The sequence below is a fragment of the Cyprinodon tularosa genome, unplaced genomic scaffold (genome assembly GCF_016077235.1).
Source record: "Cyprinodon tularosa strain WSP-4 unplaced genomic scaffold, ASM1607723v1 ctg36, whole genome shotgun sequence".
In the NCBI taxonomy this organism is placed as follows: Eukaryota; Metazoa; Chordata; class Actinopteri; order Cyprinodontiformes; family Cyprinodontidae; genus Cyprinodon; species Cyprinodon tularosa.
The window spans coordinates 400,364-418,978 of NW_024039074.1; the positions used below are offsets into that span (position 1 = coordinate 400,364).

An 18,615-nucleotide genomic window follows, 5' to 3' on the forward strand; every position below is an offset into this window, starting at 1 on the left:
GTTGAAGCTTAAAAAGAAATAAAACAATCATAAACAGGTTGTTGTTTTTTTTAAGCATCTTCAGACAATTAGGTGTGGTAAGGTGAACTTTCATCCCATTAGAAACCAAAAGTTAAATTTCATTTGTCATGCACATTCAGATAGGGATCCTGCCCTGCAACTTTTGCAGATTTTCATCTTATGATCGAAAAGATAGTTCATAAAGCTGTCTTGGCACCTGTCAGTGTTTCATTATGAGCATGCATTGCTAAATGTAAGCATTCACTCACCTTTGTTTTATGGAACATGCTAAAGCAGGAATGACAAATATGCAGGAAGTAAAGCTGTGGTTTGAACAAAGATTAAAAAAAAAAAAGGTCAGAAAAAAATATTACAGTGGGCTTTTTTCTCTTAAGAGGACATGAAACAAAGAAGGACTTTGTATTTGATTAAGGTAAATTGTGTTCAGTATAACAGAAGAGATTTTGGTAAAGGAACATATGACTGTCCTTATAAATGTGAAATGTAAACACCGAAATGCTCAGACATAGATTATAATCTGCATTACTGCATGATTAGAAGAAAACCCAAAACAAGGTCAGCGTTACTCCACCTTGATGCTCCCCCTTAGCAGGTAGAGCAAGTCCAGTTTGACTCCGCCTTAAAGCTAACCCATATGAAGTAGGTGTTGACACAATAACCACAGACTGAGCAGAACATCATTCAGGTGAGCAGCTTTTTCCTTCTACTCCAGTGAAAGAGAAATACAATGAGAATGAGCTCTATCATCATAGTAGGTTTGAAGTAAGATCGAATAAAACCGAGATACCTTCTATTTGACCACTGTGTGGAAATTCAGGTGTGTCAGATGCAAATAGGCAAATTCTAATGCAAAAAGCATACAAATACAGATAAAACTACAGGAATTATTAAACAAATCAACACTTAGAATAGCCTGCATTACAAAGTGCTTGATAAAAGCTTTACATCAGCTATCAAACTAAAGAAAAAAATTTATTTGTATTACATGCCCTTTCCAACTGCCTTGAATTGTTTGGATTAATGTAGGTTGTAGTTTCAGAGGTTATTAATACCAAAAGATGAAAGAATCTATTGTGCTCACAATCCTAAAAAAGGAAATTATTATTTATGATAAAGTGTTTGGATCAGAAGTTTGAATATATTCATATTTGGGATCAATGTCAGTATAATTTCAGGCATTTAAATGATGTGTTCAAATATTTCATTTTCCTTACAGATTGAAAAAAAAACTACAGAACTGGGACACTTATTTGATTCTTATGTAAACTTTCTCTAATTAATAAAGGGGCAAATTTACACCTGTTCAAATATATACAGAACAATGCAGGATTGTTTGAGTGTATGTTCCTTAGAACAGTGATTTTCTAACTCGGTCCTCAGGAAGCATGTTTTAGGTATTTACCCTCCTCCACACACATGACTTAAATAAATTGGTAATTAGCAAACCCCCTTCAGCCTGTGGCGGCTGATGAGCAGAGAGTCAAATCAAAATTGAAAAGAAACTACAAATTATTTCAGAGCTATCATCCAGCTTCTGTAAAGTCCTTTGTAAATATTTCACTACGGTACTTTTCTAATCCAATGTGTTTTTGTTTTATTTTTTTTTTTCTGGTTAACCAGTTGTTTAGACCAATGTTTTTGTTATCATCTGAAAAAAAACACCGTTATTTTTTAGTTCTTATGCCAGACTGTGACAAAGATTCAACCATCTAGCTATTGATTTGAAGTGCAATTGAATAACTTATATGTATTTCTCAATTTGTTAGTCTACCAGCTTTATGCACTACAACAGCACTGTCAGTGAATCTTACCCACAGCTTTATGTTACCGCCATTCTTGACATCTGGTAATGGGTGAACCTTAGGTTTAAAGCATTTCAGAATAGTTAAATAGATCAATATTCTTGCCTCATTTGTTCATGCTACTTTCCATTTGGAATTTGACATTTCCATGTGAGCTCCAAGAAACTGGAGAAGGTGCTTTTTTTATTTTTTTAATAGATCTCTGATTTTATGTTGATGTCTATAGTCTACTTCCCTTTCACTTGAGGTTGGCATTATAAAATATATATATATATATATATTATCTATCTCCTGGTTTTGTCAAGAAGTGATCCATGTACGTATGTATGTATGTGGTATTTTTGGGCCGGATTTATCAAAGGTTTGCGTGTATTAAAACGTGAGCTATTTCACTGCGCACGCAAAAAAATGTACAAACTGATCTATCAACAGCGTGCTAAAAGGATTTGGTCTTTAAAACGTGCTAAATAGCGTCTCTTATCCATTTAGTACTTTTTCTGCAATGAATATTCAATATAGGGCGTTTACACGCAAAAGTGCGTCTTGTGGGAGGATAACATGTAAATATATTAATTTAGCACTCGCAAAGTGATTTATCAAACCTGAAAGCAATTTTGCTAACGGTATCTGACTCTATATTTAACACGTTTCAAAAGAAGGTGCAAATGGTCTGTATGCGTAATTGCGCACACATGGCAGCGGTTATTGTCGCAAGAAGGAGAAATCGAAATGAAGCAAGGAGACGCAGAGAACGCATTTTTTCACTCCGTGTGAATATTTTTGGAATGAACGAGGAAACGATCATCAAAACATATCGTTTATCCAGCATTGCCATTTTGGAGCTGTTGGGGGAACTCCGAATGGATTTGGAGCCAGGCACAAGGAGGACCCACGCAATACCAGATATCACGAAACTCCTTGCAACATTGCACTTTTTTGCATCTGGGATCTCCCAATCTCGTTTTTCAGAAGTGCTGTCCGACGTTCTAAATGCCATGTCGCCCTGACTACCGGAGAACCCCGACACCCTGCGCCTGTGGAGCAACATGCCAATGCAGTCATCTTATCCACAGTCACTTCTTGTGAGCCATTTGGTATGTGCATTTTTCTACAGGCCGATAAAAAACACCTGTTTTATTTTTGTTTGTGTGTTTTTTTCTTACTGCGGTGAAGTAGAAATTCAGCCACATACCACCTTAGGGAATAAAGGTTGCCAAAGTTTATATATATATATATATATATATATATATATATATATATATATATATATATATATATATATAATATATGTGGTAATGTGGCCTTTTTGTTAAGTTGTTGCATGTTTTCTAATTTTGGATTTTCTTTATTTTTGAACTTGTTTGCTTGTTTTCAATTTTGTGTGTTGCATGTTTTTTTGGATTTTGTTTGGAGGCCACATTGCCACACACACCTGGACACGCCCACAACGGCACAGGTGTTCCCAATCAACTAAGCAGCGTGCCGACTGGGACGCTGATTTAAAAAAGGGCAGCTGCTTGGTTGGAGGGACAGACACCGGACATGGGAAGGTTTGGTTGGGGAAGGCCGATCTTGGAGGGAGCCGGACGGAGCGAGTGAGAGGGAAGCAGCGGGAGAGCCTTGGGGACTGACGGCAGGAGGCCCGCCGGAGCGAGGTGGAGAGACGCGCACCGGAGAGAGAGACGCGCACCGGAGAGACGCGCACCGGACAGAGAGACGCGCACCGGAGAGGAGCGCGCCGGAGAGACGCGCACCGGAGCGAGCGAGGTGCAGGGACGCGCACCGGAGCAAGGTGCAAGGACGCACGCCGGAGAGACGCTCACCGGAGCGGGGTGCAGAGAGGCCCGTCATGGAGCGAGGCGCAGAGACACGCTGGCGAGAGGCGCGTGTTGGAGGAGACCTCGCAGGCCAGCTACGCTGGAGAGGCCCACACGCGCAGCGTGCCGAAACGAGGACCCAGCGCTGGGGTGGACGGTGCCCTCCATTATACCCGCCAAGTGCGCGTCTTTTAACAGACTTCCCCATTGACTCTGCTGCTCTCCACCATCTGGATTTTTATCTTTCTTTTTAATCTTTTCTCTTTTATCTATCTTTTTTTTTTATCTTTTTCCTTTTAACGTATTTTATTGAACACTTTTAGCGAGCTCGTCTTTTTACGTAAATTATTGAACTTTTAATCTATTAAACTTTTTAGGGCCCTGCTCACAATCGCCGCAGTCTGTTTGGTTTTTATGTTTTTTTTAAAGATGATCGCACCTCTCGGGTGCCACATATATTTCTTTTTTTGGAGGGGGTGGTGTCACTGTAAGATTAAAATTTCTTAATGCACTAGTTTGCACAAACTACAAACTACTTTGCCGCAAACCACAAAACGCGCAAAACCATCATTTAAATAGGGCGTCTCCAACAGTTTTGCGCCTGCCACCAGTTACGCAATCGCTCTTGTTAAATCACCCGCAAACCATGGTTCAGCCCCTCGCGCAAAATTCCACTTTGCGAGCGCAAATTACTGCACGCAAAATTGGATCTTGATAAATCCGGCCCTTTGTGTATATGTGTGTGCTGTTATTTTAGTTATAGCTCGGCAAACTGAATTGGATATAGTTGGATGTTTCAAAAGAACAATAACTCAAAGCACAATTTAATTGCACAAATATATTTATACTACATGAGCTAGGCTAATATTAAGCTTTTGGAACAGCCTTGGCTTTAATCTGAATGAATTTTTCTGGACTACAACTAAGGCTTTAAATTAACAATTTCTTACAAAGTAAGAGTATAAAATATTGATCCAGATTATGTGATAATTTCTTTTTAATGGCCAAAAAGGGTTTAACTTGCAGGGGTTCTTTAACTACATAGAATTAGGAAGGGATTTTTGGGTCTTTATGTAAAATATTGACCCTTTGCAGTTTAAAATCAACTAGAAATTAAATTGTCTGCCAAAAATGTTTTTATACCTAATATGAGCATATAAGTTTAGCAGTTTTTAATTCCCTTTGGAGAATGAACGTTCTGACAATTCAGTATTTAGCCAAGTAGAATATATTAAGACTTTGAGGACAATATTAACAGTATTTGTTTCACATTCAACACAAATGACTGATTAAGATTGTTAATTAAAAAAATTATCTGAATTTCAGGTGTTGGTGAAAGTTGCAGCTATGATGCGCTTGTTGTTGGGTGTGTTTTGTTTCCTCTTCCTACATATTGGAGCTCAGGCTTTTGAAATATTGCCAGGAGACTCTTTAAATCACCAGGAAATTACAGAACGAGCAATTCTGAATGCAACTGTGCAGACATGCCGTGCTCTGGCAGTGGCCGAAGGAGTCAACTTCAATTTTCCAGTAGGAATTTACAGCCTTGTTGTTATTCTTTCTAAACAATGATGGGATGTCTTAATAATTTTGCTTTCAATGTCCAAATATATCTAAATAGGCTCAGCCTTATACTGCAGAAAATGTTGCTGCTGCTTGCGGTGCCTCACAGTCATCGAAGACTTTCCGAAAAGCCATAAAGTCTATCACACTGAGGAACATCAGAGTGGACATCCGATATGCTTTGAATGCAAGCTACCACTTTGACGAGGAGATGTTTGTTCAGGGAAGGGGAATCATCACAGAGGGAATTGCTGCTGTCAAAGCCAGCAACAGGATGGAGAATTATGAGACTGCTCGACAGCAACTGGGAGAGATTATGCATCCTTTGCAAGTAATTAAAATCTTGAACTTCAAAAAAAAAGAAAAAATTGAAGGTATTTGGGTTGAACGATGATTCATCTTTTCTTGTTCCTTTTTAAGGATTTCTACAGTCACAGTAACTGGGTAGAGCTGGGAAAAACAGTCCCTAACTCTAATCTGATCAGAGCAGAAAGCAGCATTGGTAACATAGCAGGTAAAGAGATGCTATGAACTGATGGCTGAGTTTTCAGCTGATGGTGGAGTTTTTGAAAGATATTCGAAATGAAGGTTAAAAACGAAAAGTTTTTTGTTTACCCATTATCAGATGAAAGCAGAGCCACATGTCGCAGCTGTGATGGAGACGACTGCACCAACAATATTCTGGAGGACATCATAGAAGAGCAGATCCTGACCTCTGGGTACTTTGGGATTGTACCTATTGTCTCAACCAAACCACCTGGTAAATACAGATATGTTTTTTTTTAAGGTTCATGTTGTAAGCTGACATGTGAATTTCAATCTTTGATCTACCTCTAGTAGTGTCTTGCAGGCTGGTTGTCTATTGCTATTGATATCCACACTACAAGTTTTAGAAAAAAGGCAGAAAATCATTTTATTCATTCGGTCACTCTCACTCTGTCCAGCAAGACTATTTTAGGCTCTTTGTTTCCATTTCTTAAGTTTATGTGATAAATGTGTGCTAAATGAACTGGATCACTGGACATTTGTCAAGTTTTACTCATTCAATTCCATTTAAATTATAAAGCAAATAAAAAACTGAATTTTGATTAAAGTAATGTACTATCCAAAAATACAGAGTAAAATAGAACATGGGAACAGGGAGCATGATTACAAAGGGGGGGGGGGGGGGGGGGGGGGGGAACGCCAGGAGCAGCTGATCAGTTGACCTTAGAGTTGGTGTAGGATAATAAGGGTGGATCAAATCTTAAGAATAAGGGGGAGAAAGGTGATTAAGACATTTAAATACAAACACAAGTATTGTACAAATCAATTCTGTATCACACAGGGAGCCAATGGAAAGCAATCAGAGTAGAAAACATGCCTCTGCTAAAACAAAATCTTGTTTTTGAAACAGACCTAATTTAAGCATCTGATCTAAAGTCCCCATCTAATTTAACCCCAGACTAGTGGCAATGGATGCTACATGAGAATTCAAGGAGCAATGATTCACATTTATAAGTTAAAGTTGGATTACTAATGGTAAGTTCCAACACTCAGGGCCGGATCTATCAAAGGTTTGCGTGTATTAAAACGTGAGCTATTTCACTGCGCACGCTAAAAAATGTACAAACTGATCTATCAACAGCGTGCTAAAAGGATTTGGTCTTTAAAACGTGCTAAATAGCGCCTCTGATCCATTTAGTACTTTTTTTGCAATGAATATGCAATATGGGGCGTTTACACGCTAAAGTGCGTCTTGTGGGAGGAGAACATGTAAATATATTAATTTAGCACTCGCAAAGTGATTTATCAAACTTGAACGCAATTTTGCTAACGGTATCTGACTCTATATTTAACACGTTTCAAAAGAAGGTGCAAATGGTCTGTATGCGTAATTGCGCACACATGGCAGCGGTTATTGTCGCAAGAAGGAGACATGGAAATAAAGCAAGGAGACGCAGACAACGCATTTTTTCACTCCGTGTAAATATTTTTGCAATGAACGAGGAAACGATCATCAAAACTTATCGTCTATCCAGCATTTCCATTCTGGAGCTGTTGGGGGAACTCCGAATGGATTTGGAGCCAGGCACAAGGAGGACCCACGCAATACCAGATATCACAAAACTCCTTGCAACATTGCACTTTTTTGCATCTGGGTCATTCCAGCGTTCGGTTGCAGCGTGAGCTGGGATCTCCCAATCTCGTTTTTTCAGAAGTGCTGTCCGACGGGGTCGGGGTTCTCCCCCTGCGCCTGTGGAGCAACGTGCCAAATGCTGCGGGGATCTCATCCACAGTCACAGGCCAATACAAAACACCTGTTTTTTTTTTTTTTTTTTTTTTTTTTTTTTACTGCAGCACATACCACCTTAGGGAATAAAGGTTGCCAATTTATAAATATATATATATATATATATATATATATATATATATATATATATATATATATATATATATATATATATTTACTTATTTATTTTTTTTATGGGGGTCACTGTAAGATTTAAATTTCTTAATGCACTAGTTTGTAGAAACTACAAACTACTTTGCCGCAAACCACAAAACGCGCAAAACCATCATTTAAATAGGGCGTCTCCAACAGTTTTGCACCTTCCACCAGTTACGCAATCACTCTTGTTAAATCACCCGCAAACCATGGTTCAGCCCCTCGCGCAAAATTCCAGTTTGCGAGCGCAAATTACTGCACGCAAAATTGGATCTTGATAAATCCGGCCCTCATTCTGCAAAATGGGTTTACAGTGCTGATTTAGATTATCTAAAATTCCCTACCATGTTTAAAAGAACAATCTGTTCTTGTATGTTTAATTCATCAACTTTAAATTATCTGTGTGTTTTCCTTGTTTCAACCAACTTTTAGGAAGTGAGGCAAAGGTAACCTTTTAATAACGATTGGTCTGAAAGGTTTAGCATTTCTGACCATTTATTTTGGAGTAATTTGACTGTAAAGCACAAATTCATAGAGCAACAGTGGTTTATAAGAAGGTTTTGGACTGCAAAACACAAGGCTTGGATTTAACATGAAAATGAAATCTTATTGTACTTGACAAACAAAATGCTTGCAAATAATTTCAAAATTCATGCATATACAATTCTAATCAATCAGACACATTCAGATCAAGCTGTATAAGTTCAATTTACTTGAAATTATGATTCGATATAGCCAAATATGAACATATTTCCCCACTGATGCTGTGTTAAGTCCTTTTTGCAACACTTCCCCTTTTAAGAGTACTGTCTCTGGACTAGAAACAGTAGGGATGGGTTTCCTAGTTACGTCCATCACAGGATGATCATCCAAGCAACTTCTTTTATTGAATTGTGCATTTAACACTTCCCTATAACTCTTCCCCCTTCTGTGAAAGCAACTTCCTTAGCTTCATTGAAAGGTAGATTTGGATAACTGAAATATATCTATATGAATTACTACCGTTTTGGTAAAAGCACCCATAGTTTTATCTTGTTTGAGATCACATGTTTGTTATCACATGTTTGATCAAACAGACGATTCCATTTTCACAAACATATTTTAACTATAAACATAACCATCAGGCAGCACTTGGAGGAATCCTCCAAGCTTCAATGAACACAAGCAGTGCTTATCAGTCTTCTGTTGGATTCAGTCCTAAGTTAATTAAGTTCAGACATAAGTATGTGGAAATATGGGCCGGATCTATCAAAGGTTTGCGTGTATAAAAACGTGAGCTATTTCACTGCGCACGCTAAAAAATGTACAAACTGATCTATCAACAGCGTGCTAAAAGGATTTGGTCTTTAAAACGTGATAAATAGCGCCTCTTATCCATTTAGTACTTTTTCTGCAATGAATATGCAATTTGGGGCGTTTACACGCAAAAGTGCGTCTTGTGGGAGGAGAACATGTAAATATATTAATTTAGCACTCGCAAAGTGATTTATCAAACCTGAAAGCAATTTTGCTAACGGTATCTGACTCTATTTTTAACACGTTTCAAAAGAAGGTGCAAATGGTCTGTATGCGTAATTGCGCACACATGGCAGCGGTTATTGCCGCAAGAAGGAGACATGGAAATAAAGCAAGGAGACGCAGAGAACGCATTTTTCACTCCGTGTGAATATTTTTGGAATGAACGAGGAAACGATCATCAAAACATTTCGTTTATCCAGCATTGCCATTTTGGAGCTGCAATTCCAGTGATTTGCTCCTCACAGAGCGTCAGCTGTACTTGTTCCTCAATGCTGGTCAGAGGCATCTCATCTACTGTGCCCCCTCCTGTTTTGTTCGCAGATGTTTTGTTATATGCCAGTTTTTCTTTGGTTCGCCTTCTAATATCCTGGTATCTTCTTTTTACTTCATCAACTGTTCGCAAGGTTTCACCAACAGCGTTTACTTTATTACAGATTTGTTCACATATAGCGTTCCTCTGTGTGACAGTCACATTTCTTTGCTGTAGCTCACTTAAATGTTTGTTGGCTTCATCCACCAACACCTCCATATGGGGTCGAATTTCCTTTTGCGCTTTCTGCTGTCCAAACTCGCCATGCCGCAAACCACCAAACGCGCAAAACCATCATTTAAATAGGGCGTCTCCAACAGTTTTGCACCTGTCACCAGTTACGCAATCGCTCTTGTTAAATCACCCGCAAACCATGGTTCAGCCCCTCGCGCAAAATTCCAGTTTGCGAGCGCAAATTACTGCACGCAAAATTGGATCTTGATAAATCCGGCCCTATGAGTTTAGCTGACTTTCTGAACATACTCAACGAGACCGGTTTTGAAAGTTGTTTATTCCCCTCAGGCCGCATTCCCTCCTGCCATGAATGTTCCTTTACCTGGGTTTTCTGGTTTAGCATGTGATTCTACAGTATGTAGCTTAATCATGGCTTCTTTTTTCAGCTCTGAAATACTACTTTGAGTTTACAGTGTTAACAAAACCATATTATTGATGAAAATACACAAAAGACCAAAAGTATTCATAAAAACTGTGAGTAATCTCTTAATTTGAGCAAAATGCTGCTTCTGAGAGGAAGTAAAATACATATTGTTTTAGAGATACTGAGCCACAGTCTTGAAGGAGTCTAATAAAGAATTTGTAATGAGAGCTAAACATTAGGGTTATAGGAATACCCTATTGTTGTTATCAAAAAAAAATAAAAGAAAATTATTCAGAAGAGGGTTCTATATATAACTTTTTGGCATGCCACTCTTTGATGAAATATAAAAAATCACTTTCCTATGCAAAAGTTGTAACTTCTCAAAAGGGAAACCTAGCGGGGAAGAATTACATATCACCTTTTCCTGTCTAATAAAAGGAAAGTGCAGTCATGGAGGAGGAATTGACCAAACTAGTAAGATCGAACCAAAGGGTGGGATAAACAAGGATTCCTTCAAGTCTGAGCATGGACATCTCCACACACAAGCAGCAAATGTGGCGATTGCTGCGACCAGTCAGCTGCTGGAGGACGTTCGACTGGCAGCAGGAGAGAGACCCTTCCTAGAGTATGTTTATTTAATTATGGACCAATGTTTTATTATTGTTGTTGGTTTTTGCCTTATTTTTGTCCAACTATTTGTTTACCTCAGGATGGTGGGAATCGCAAGGGGATCAAGCAGAGCTCTTTGTTTTGTCACTGACACCTCAAAGAGCATGAGTGATGACATTGCAGTGGTGAAGTCCGTCACCTCCAGCATCATAGAAAGATATAAGGGAACAGAGAATGAACCATCACTTTACATCCTCGTACCTTTCAGCGATCCAGGTAAGGCTGAAGAATTTAGCAAGCTTTTCAAACTGTAAATGCAACTTCTGATTTTTTTTCTTTTGCATGTGAAGGATTTGGGCCACTGATTCGAACATCAGATGCAAACCTTTTCAAAAATATTGTTGATAGTTTAACAACTACTGGAGGTGGAGATAAGGAGGAAATGAGTCTCTCTGGACTACAGGTAATGCTGTCTGTGTTCCAATGTTTCCAACACTGCTGATAAAAAAAAAATGAATTAAAATTATCTTTATTGCATTCATGCATTGTCTTACAGCTGGCATTAACTTCTGCTCCGTTCAGCTCCGAGATATTTCTCTTCACGGATGCACCAGCTAAAGATGAACAACTGAAGAACACAGTGATCGCCCTCATTGAGCGGACCCAGACAGTGGTATCTGTTTGCATACTAATATTGAATGTGTTTATAGCTCCTTGTAAAAATAATCATCTAGATCCTCATTTTTAATATAGATTTTGTCATTTTAAACACAAAAAGCTATGCAAGTTGTTTTTTTATTGAAATCATCCTGTTTACTCTGCATTTAATTAAATCAACATTAGGCTCCTAAAATAGTAGACTTTAGAAGTCCCTAACTGGTTGCAGTGAGTAGCTTACATCCAGTGTTTCTGTAAAAGTTTCGAAAGTTCTTAAAAATGCAACAATGAGCATCTTAAAGACAAAGGAGTGCTCCAGACAATCAGGGGAAAAAAGTTGTGGAGACATTTAAATCAGTGTGGTTTAAAATAATATTTTAATAACAGCTATTTGGGGGAGAAGAAATCCATTTCTAAAAAGGAATGTAAAAGGTAAATTATCTTTGAATTAGTAGCAAACCATAAAGAAAACTTGTGGAGTGAGGTTTTTTGGTCAAATGAGACAAACATTGAACATTTTGGATCGTGAATCAAAACTAACACTGCATATCACGCTGAACACACTATCCCCATAATGTTGCGGCGAGTATCAATTGATGGCAAGATGAATGGATGTAAATCCAGAACAATTCCCGATGTCTACCCTCCTTGTACCCCACTGATCTAGGGCACAATGATATACGCAAGCAACCCCATCCACACATATCACTAGAGTTTGGTTCCAGGTGTTCACGGATACACACTAATACTAAATACTAAGCTGCAGCTACAGATATACAGCGTGTGAATTGAAGTATTTAACACGCCACCATTTATCTCAATAAATATATTTCTAGAGGTGCTATTGACATGACATTTTCACCAGATGTCAGCAACAATCCATGCAATGCGCACTTGAAAAAGAAATCAAACCATAGATATTCTTAAATTAAGTTATCTGTTATAATGTGGAATGGCACAGGGAACTGAACAAGTACTGAACATGTGAAGAAAGGGAGGTGCAAGAAGGCATAGAAAGCCAAAACACCTGCCAAAATCTCTCAGTAGTTAGAAAGCAATACTGCCCATTGTCAGCGCAAATTAATATCAGCTGGTTCAATCCCAAATGATGGCCTATAAAAAGGTGTATCTGGTATCACACAAGAAACATCTCATGATGGGTAAAACTAAAGAGCTTCTGTGTTGTCTATTTGAGCTGTCTTGTTTTATTTTCTCTCTTTGCATATACTCTGTCTTGTCTCTTCCTCTCTTCCCTTAATTCTTATCCCCTGTCTTTTTCGCCTCCCTTTCCATCTCTGTGTCAGTTTTACACATTTTACTCCCTAGATAATTTTCCTTAGAGTTAATATACAAGTGTTGAGTGGAACCTTATGGTAAGAGTCATAATGGTCTGCTTGTAAACGCAAAGCTGTTGGGCTATCAGCTAGCTCTGGGAGATCTGTTCCCAGACCCATATTGGCAACAAAAAAAAAAACACACAAAAAAATACAGAACAATTCCATGGAAAATTTGTGGTAGTCCACACAGTAGGGGAGAGTTTCAGCTTCCAGCAAAGAAGCAAACGGAATCATATAACTAGGATAAAACTGTTTACATAAAGCCCCTGTCACACCATGACAATTTAACCAGTGTATACCTGATGTCCCAGAATCTTCTAAAACACTGGCATACGCTGAACTTTCTATGTACTTTTTTCAATTTTGGGCATATACATAGAGTATAGATAACAAGTCCAGAACTTATGTCAAACCACAGCCTAACTTGTGCATAACACACAGCAGCGTAATACCTATGAAATGTTACCAGCCAGCAATGTGCTTGGAGGTGCCTGGCATGGATAAAAGATTTCTTTGATCGCGGTATTGACGTAGCTGTTGTTAAGCACTCTGCAAAAAAAATTAAGAAATTAAATAATTGAAAAGAAAAAGAAAGGTTTGCATTCTCAGCAGTATTCAGCGTCATGTCTGCAAGGAAGTTTGTTGGCCATGGCCTTGGGCGTAAATGCAGGGAGGATCCATCACACTAACCTTCTTTCTTACTCTATGAGGGGGATGCACTCCAGAGGGGCACATGTGAACCCACTTTTCTACCAAAACGCTGCCAGTATGCCATTATACAGTAGCTGTAAGTTAGAAAGACGTTCAGCAGTCGTCTGGAAAACGTCAAATAGGTTGATATGCGTTGAGTTCTTGATAAGTTATGCATAAGTAATGCAGAAGTTAATCGTAGGTTTTGGAGTTACTTACACTTAACGTATTTCAACAATCAAATAACTTACCTGTAACTTAAGGCCCATGCATACTCTGGCATACATCAAATACTTGCTGTATGTCGATGTGTGCCAGCATGCTCCTAACTTATATGAAACTGACCCAATACTTATTCAACGTATGCCAGCATTTTTGCAAGATTTTCATACTTCAGGCATACGCTGTATATGTGACAGGGGCTTTAAAAGAAATGTGAGTGTTACGAATCCCCTGCAGACAGAAATCCAATTGAAAATCTAAGGCAAGATAAAAAAAAAAAAAAAAAAAAAAACTTACCCAGATGATCCAATCATCCGAACTAAAACTTTTTTAAGAAGAATCTGCAAAAACATCTTAATGTCTCCCGGTGTGCAAAACAATTTTTTCATTTCTCTTTATGCACAAATTTGAACTGAATTTTCATATAAAATCCCCCAGTGTTGTGTTACTTGGTAACAAAAACCTTTTTACACCTTGATCGACCAAACACACAAATCACTTGAGATATTTCACCTCTTTTTGTTACAAAGAACACAATTACTTATGTCTATAATAGTTTAGATTGAAAGGGCTCTCATAGTTTGGTGTGAGGGGAGTACTGGTCTGGCGATTAGAGAAGAATGCATGTGTTTTTAATTAGGATGATGGTTCAAACCCCACAGTCTGCTACACTGGGTCGCTAAGCAAGACCCTTAGCCCCGTACTGCTTCCTATGGGATTGGTTAAATAGAGAATTGCAGGGATCAATGAAGTTGAATTATTTGTTTTCTCGTTACAGGTCAACTTTATGGTTACAGACACAGTAGAGACTAATCGTCGCAAGAGGAGAAGCATCAACCAATCTCAAGCAAGAGCGATCAATCAGCCTGCAGCTCAGCTGTACAGAGACCTGGCTCATGCATCAGGAGGTCAGGCCATTGAAGTGACAAAAGCTCAACTTCCTGTTGCAGCAGCAATTATTGCCCAGTCTGCCAGCTCCTCTGTGGTAATGTCTGAACAAATCAACATGGTTCTTTGTAAAAGATGTCTCTAGACTAAGCTGCTACTGTGATCTCTCAGGTGACCCTGCTGCAGGCATCCAGGAGCCCAGGACAGACGGATAGTTTTACCTTTATAGTTGATCAAACTGTTACAAACCTGAGAGTTTACATTACCGGCAAGTCCGTCACTTTCAAACTCACAAGCCCAACAGGTAAAACTACCTTTCAAAAGTGTTCAGCCTCTCATTATTAAGGGTGTTCAATACCAAAAACCTAGTTTATAGTTTGGAACTAATGTTTCAGGAGACACTCAAAGTATGTTTATCACTGTCCTTATTCCCAGGTGCATCTCAGCAAAGCACGGACTCATCGGGCTCATTGATCAACAACCTTCAGCAAGTGGGAAACTTCATTACAGCGCAGTTACAAAAACAAGTTGGGAAATGGAAAATAGAAATGGTGTCGACTAACCCCTATACCCTAAGAGTCATTGGTGAGAGACATGCAGAACATTTGGAGCTACAACCTAAGCCCTCTGACTGCTTTAAAATATATTCAGCAGAAGAAAACTCATTTTTTTTAACCATTTTCAGAGCACATTCCTAATCTTGTAAGATCAATATTACAACTGTTTACTATTGTTTTTGTATCTTGTTTCATTTCCATATTTTTAGTAAACAATAATCATGCATTTATTTTCCTCACTTTTATTGCTGTAACAAATTAAATGTATGAAATCACTAGTTGCGACAAGAACTCAAGATTTCTTGAACCTGTCATTATGTGGCACCCAATTTTCTTATCTTTTTACTAAATCACACGCAATAAGTGACACAGACATACAAGAAGTTTCTTAGGCTGAAGGGGAAGATCTGGCAAAAAAAATCCTATTGTGATTCTTTTTTTAACAATAACATCCCAGTCATGTAGTTATAGAAACCTGGAGCTTGAAAGAAATCTTGAAATCAGAGCATTAAAAAATATATTTTAATCAGTTGTTTTTTTTTTTATCATGCATCAGTTACACCTGCCATATTCTAAGTGGGTTATTAAAAAAAAAAATAGACGGGCTGTAATACAGTTTTCCCCAACTAAAAACCCAACAAAAACAAAAAAAAAAAACAGGGTAAAAAAAAAAAAAAAAAACTCCACTAAGATAAGGTATAAATTTGCTACTTCAAAGCTACTTTATAAAAATAAAACATGAAGAAATTAAGACAAGCAAAAAAATGGAACAAAAATGTACTGAAGCTTTCATCAATTGTGCCATCACTAGCCTGGAGTCTTCCTTATGCATCTTAGGCTTTGCAGCGAAGCTACTTTCCAGTTGCATCATTAGACTGTTGGTCTTGGTCGCTTGGTCTTTGTTTCTAAAACTAGGGGAGAAACTTTTAATGCCTTTGTGTTTGCAGGCCAGAGTTCTGTTGACTTCTTGTTTGACTTCGTCGTGCCATCTGAGGGTCCTTTTGGTGGATTTGATACTCTAGACACACGTCCCAGAGCCGGTAGGACCACCTGTCTGTATTGAATGTTTTAATCATGACTAAATTAGCATTAATTATACCTTTTTTGTTCTCCTAAAGGTGTCGCGGGCAGGTTGTTGGTGTCTATAGCAGGAAGTGACTCTGCTACTGTGAATGAAGTTGCTCTGGTGGAATCATCAGCTGGATCAGAGGAGATTACAGGAACTGTTGCTTCACAGGGGGATGGAGATTATTTAGTCCAGTTTGATATGATGCCAGAAGTGGAGTTTTCAGTTCGGGTGAAGGGAAGAGTTCAGGGTTCTTCAAATGACTTTCAAAGACAGTCATCCACTAACTTCAGAGCTTCCAATCTGACTCTTACTGTGAGTAAACGTTTGGTATGAACTCAGTGACCGAAAGTGAGAAGTAATACAAATTTAAATTTTAAACGTTTTGCTCACTTACGTTCTTTTTATCCAGGCTGATTCAGAAAACATCTTGATACCAGGGACACCAGTCTCTGTGCCCTTCACTGTGTCATGGACCGGATCAGATGGAAACGTAACCATCCGAGCCTCCAACAATAAAGGCTTTGACTTAACGTCTCCAAGCATGTTATTCTTGAAAGGTGGGAACAGAACTAATGGCACAGTGACCCTGTCAGCTCCCACAAACACCCCGTCAGGTTCTGACGTCATCCTGACCATCGAGGCAGAAACTCCGGATGGAACTGATTCCAACTACATCGTGCTGCGCTTCTCTATATTAAACTCGGTAAATATAAAACATTCCAACCAATCAAACCTCCTTCAAAGCTTATCTTAAATCTCATTTTAAACCCAGGTAACATTAGCATGTTATTTAAGTATAACTTCTACAGAAATATATATTTTTTATACCTAACTCATTAGTAATGGGTACAGATTTGAAAAAGTATCAGTGTTTCTATAAAAAAAAAGGACAAAGTCGCTTGCTGAAAGAAATGAGAATTTTCAAACAGTCCAAGAAACAACACTAGAAATTAATACATTGATCATTAAAAAGGCAAATTTAGTATGGTATTGTAGTGTAGTGTAGCTGTAATGCAACCATACCACTAAACTGCACTTATAGTGGTATTTGATCAAATATAAGGTATGTTGCTATTGATCTTCCATGGAAGAGAAATGGGGAAAAAAAGATGAAAATTCATCTTAATCCTGCTGCCAGTTGTTAGGTTTGTAAACATGGGGAATTGCCTTTCACGGAAGTCATGATTCCTTATTACTGTTTTTCTTTGTCCCTATAAAGATTAACAATTGCCCATCCAAACTCTTCATGTACAGACTTAGTACTGTAATGACCAACTACTAATACTGTTTGTAGATATTGTCCTAAGTTATAGAACACTAAACCAACTCCTTTATTTCCACCACAGAATGGGGATTTTTCCCATCCAGATTGTGAGCTGCTCAACCTGCAGTCCAACTGCCCTGAAAACTGCAGCAAATCAACATGGAAGCTTGATGTCCGGGTGACTGATGGAGATAACGGGGCGGGCGTTGACCGCGTCAGCCTCATCCAGGGCAACGGTACCTACAACACCAGCCTGGAAGCTGGAACTGTGAACATAACACTAGTGTCCTACACTGCATCCTGCTGTGCGCCTGAAATGGAGCTGTTGGTTATAGACCGAGTAGGTAACGTTGGCTCGTGTCTCTTCAGCGCCAGAGACTCTGTGTCCATTAGCGTCTCTCAGTCCCTCTCTCTGTGCCTCAGCATAGTGGCTTTAGGATACCTTTTGCTGAATTAAGTTAGTATTGAATAACTTTTAAAAGGTGCAATAGTTCATGTTTTTCAATCTAATATTTTTGTGTACAATCTTCTTGCAAAATATCTTATTAACCATTTGAAGAATATTGTCGGTTTTGAAGGATTAGCTGGTCCCTGTACTGGATGAAGCAGTAGGGATCCTTTCTGAAGGCCTCATTCTTTACTCCTTTTATTCCACTTTATGTGAAATGTACATCTGGATATAGATACTGACAGTTTAAAGAGCATTGGATCGGCAAAATAAACGTTTTATTACTCAGGCCGTTATGATGATGAATTCAAAACATGATTTGCAGGATTGTGTTTTCATTTTAGTCATACATTTTATTTCCCTGTTTTTGCCATTGTTGTAGAGTCAAGAAATATGCAAAGATTATTTTGGGAATAATAAATTAATATTGGTAATAATATGGTTTGATTTTTGTAATGCAAATAAAGATTTTCTGATATCAAGTGTGATATTTAAGTGTCCAATATGTTATGTCTCATTCCCTTAGCTTATTGAGTTGTTAAACTTTAATCTGACAGCTATAAATCCAGACAAAAGTCTAATTCAAATTAAACTACTTTGCTTTGTATCCTATGAAACAAACTTTTTCTTTTCTTTTTTAAACCAGTCGTAAGCAAATTCATTAACAATCAGGATAAAATTACATTCTATTTGCAGAGGAACATCTCAACCACATTTTGTTGGATTGCTTTTGAAGTGCATGTTGAACATCCAGTAAATCAAACCTGTAAATCAAATTCCAGCTTCAACATCAGTTTCAGCAGCCATATTTGTTCTT

General features: G+C 38.3%; 1 protein-coding gene across 1 annotated transcript; it reads left to right on the forward strand.

The window, feature by feature from the left end:
* Positions 1 to 672: 672 nt before the first annotated feature.
* On the forward strand, positions 673 to 18,280 carry LOC119790295 (von Willebrand factor A domain-containing protein 7-like). The gene is made up of 16 exons (XM_038295809.1): positions 673 to 706; positions 4,967 to 5,170; positions 5,262 to 5,534; positions 5,624 to 5,717; positions 5,829 to 5,963; positions 10,496 to 10,682; positions 10,767 to 10,942; positions 11,017 to 11,129; positions 11,223 to 11,339; positions 14,351 to 14,557; positions 14,632 to 14,764; positions 14,896 to 15,045; positions 15,965 to 16,057; positions 16,136 to 16,398; positions 16,496 to 16,789; positions 17,433 to 18,280. Exons 2-16 carry the CDS (start codon positions 4,988 to 4,990, stop codon positions 17,805 to 17,807), a joined length of 2,793 nt encoding a protein of 930 aa, XP_038151737.1. The 5' UTR covers positions 673 to 706; positions 4,967 to 4,987; the 3' UTR covers positions 17,808 to 18,280.
* Positions 18,281 to 18,615: the final 335 nt, after the last annotated feature.

What these genes read in the sequence shown, in the direction of transcription:
- LOC119790295 (XM_038295809.1), top strand. Translation starts at nt 4,988, where the DNA reads ATGATGCGCTTGTTGTTGGGTGTGTTTTGTTTCCTCTTCCTACATATT. An exon ending in GAGTCAACTTCAATTTTCCA is followed by an intron (nt 5,171 to 5,261) that starts GTAGGAATTTAC and finishes ATATCTAAATAG; the next exon opens with GCTCAGCCTTATACTGCAGA. An exon ending in CGTACCTTTCAGCGATCCAG is followed by an intron (nt 10,943 to 11,016) that starts GTAAGGCTGAAG and finishes TTGCATGTGAAG; the next exon opens with GATTTGGGCCACTGATTCGA.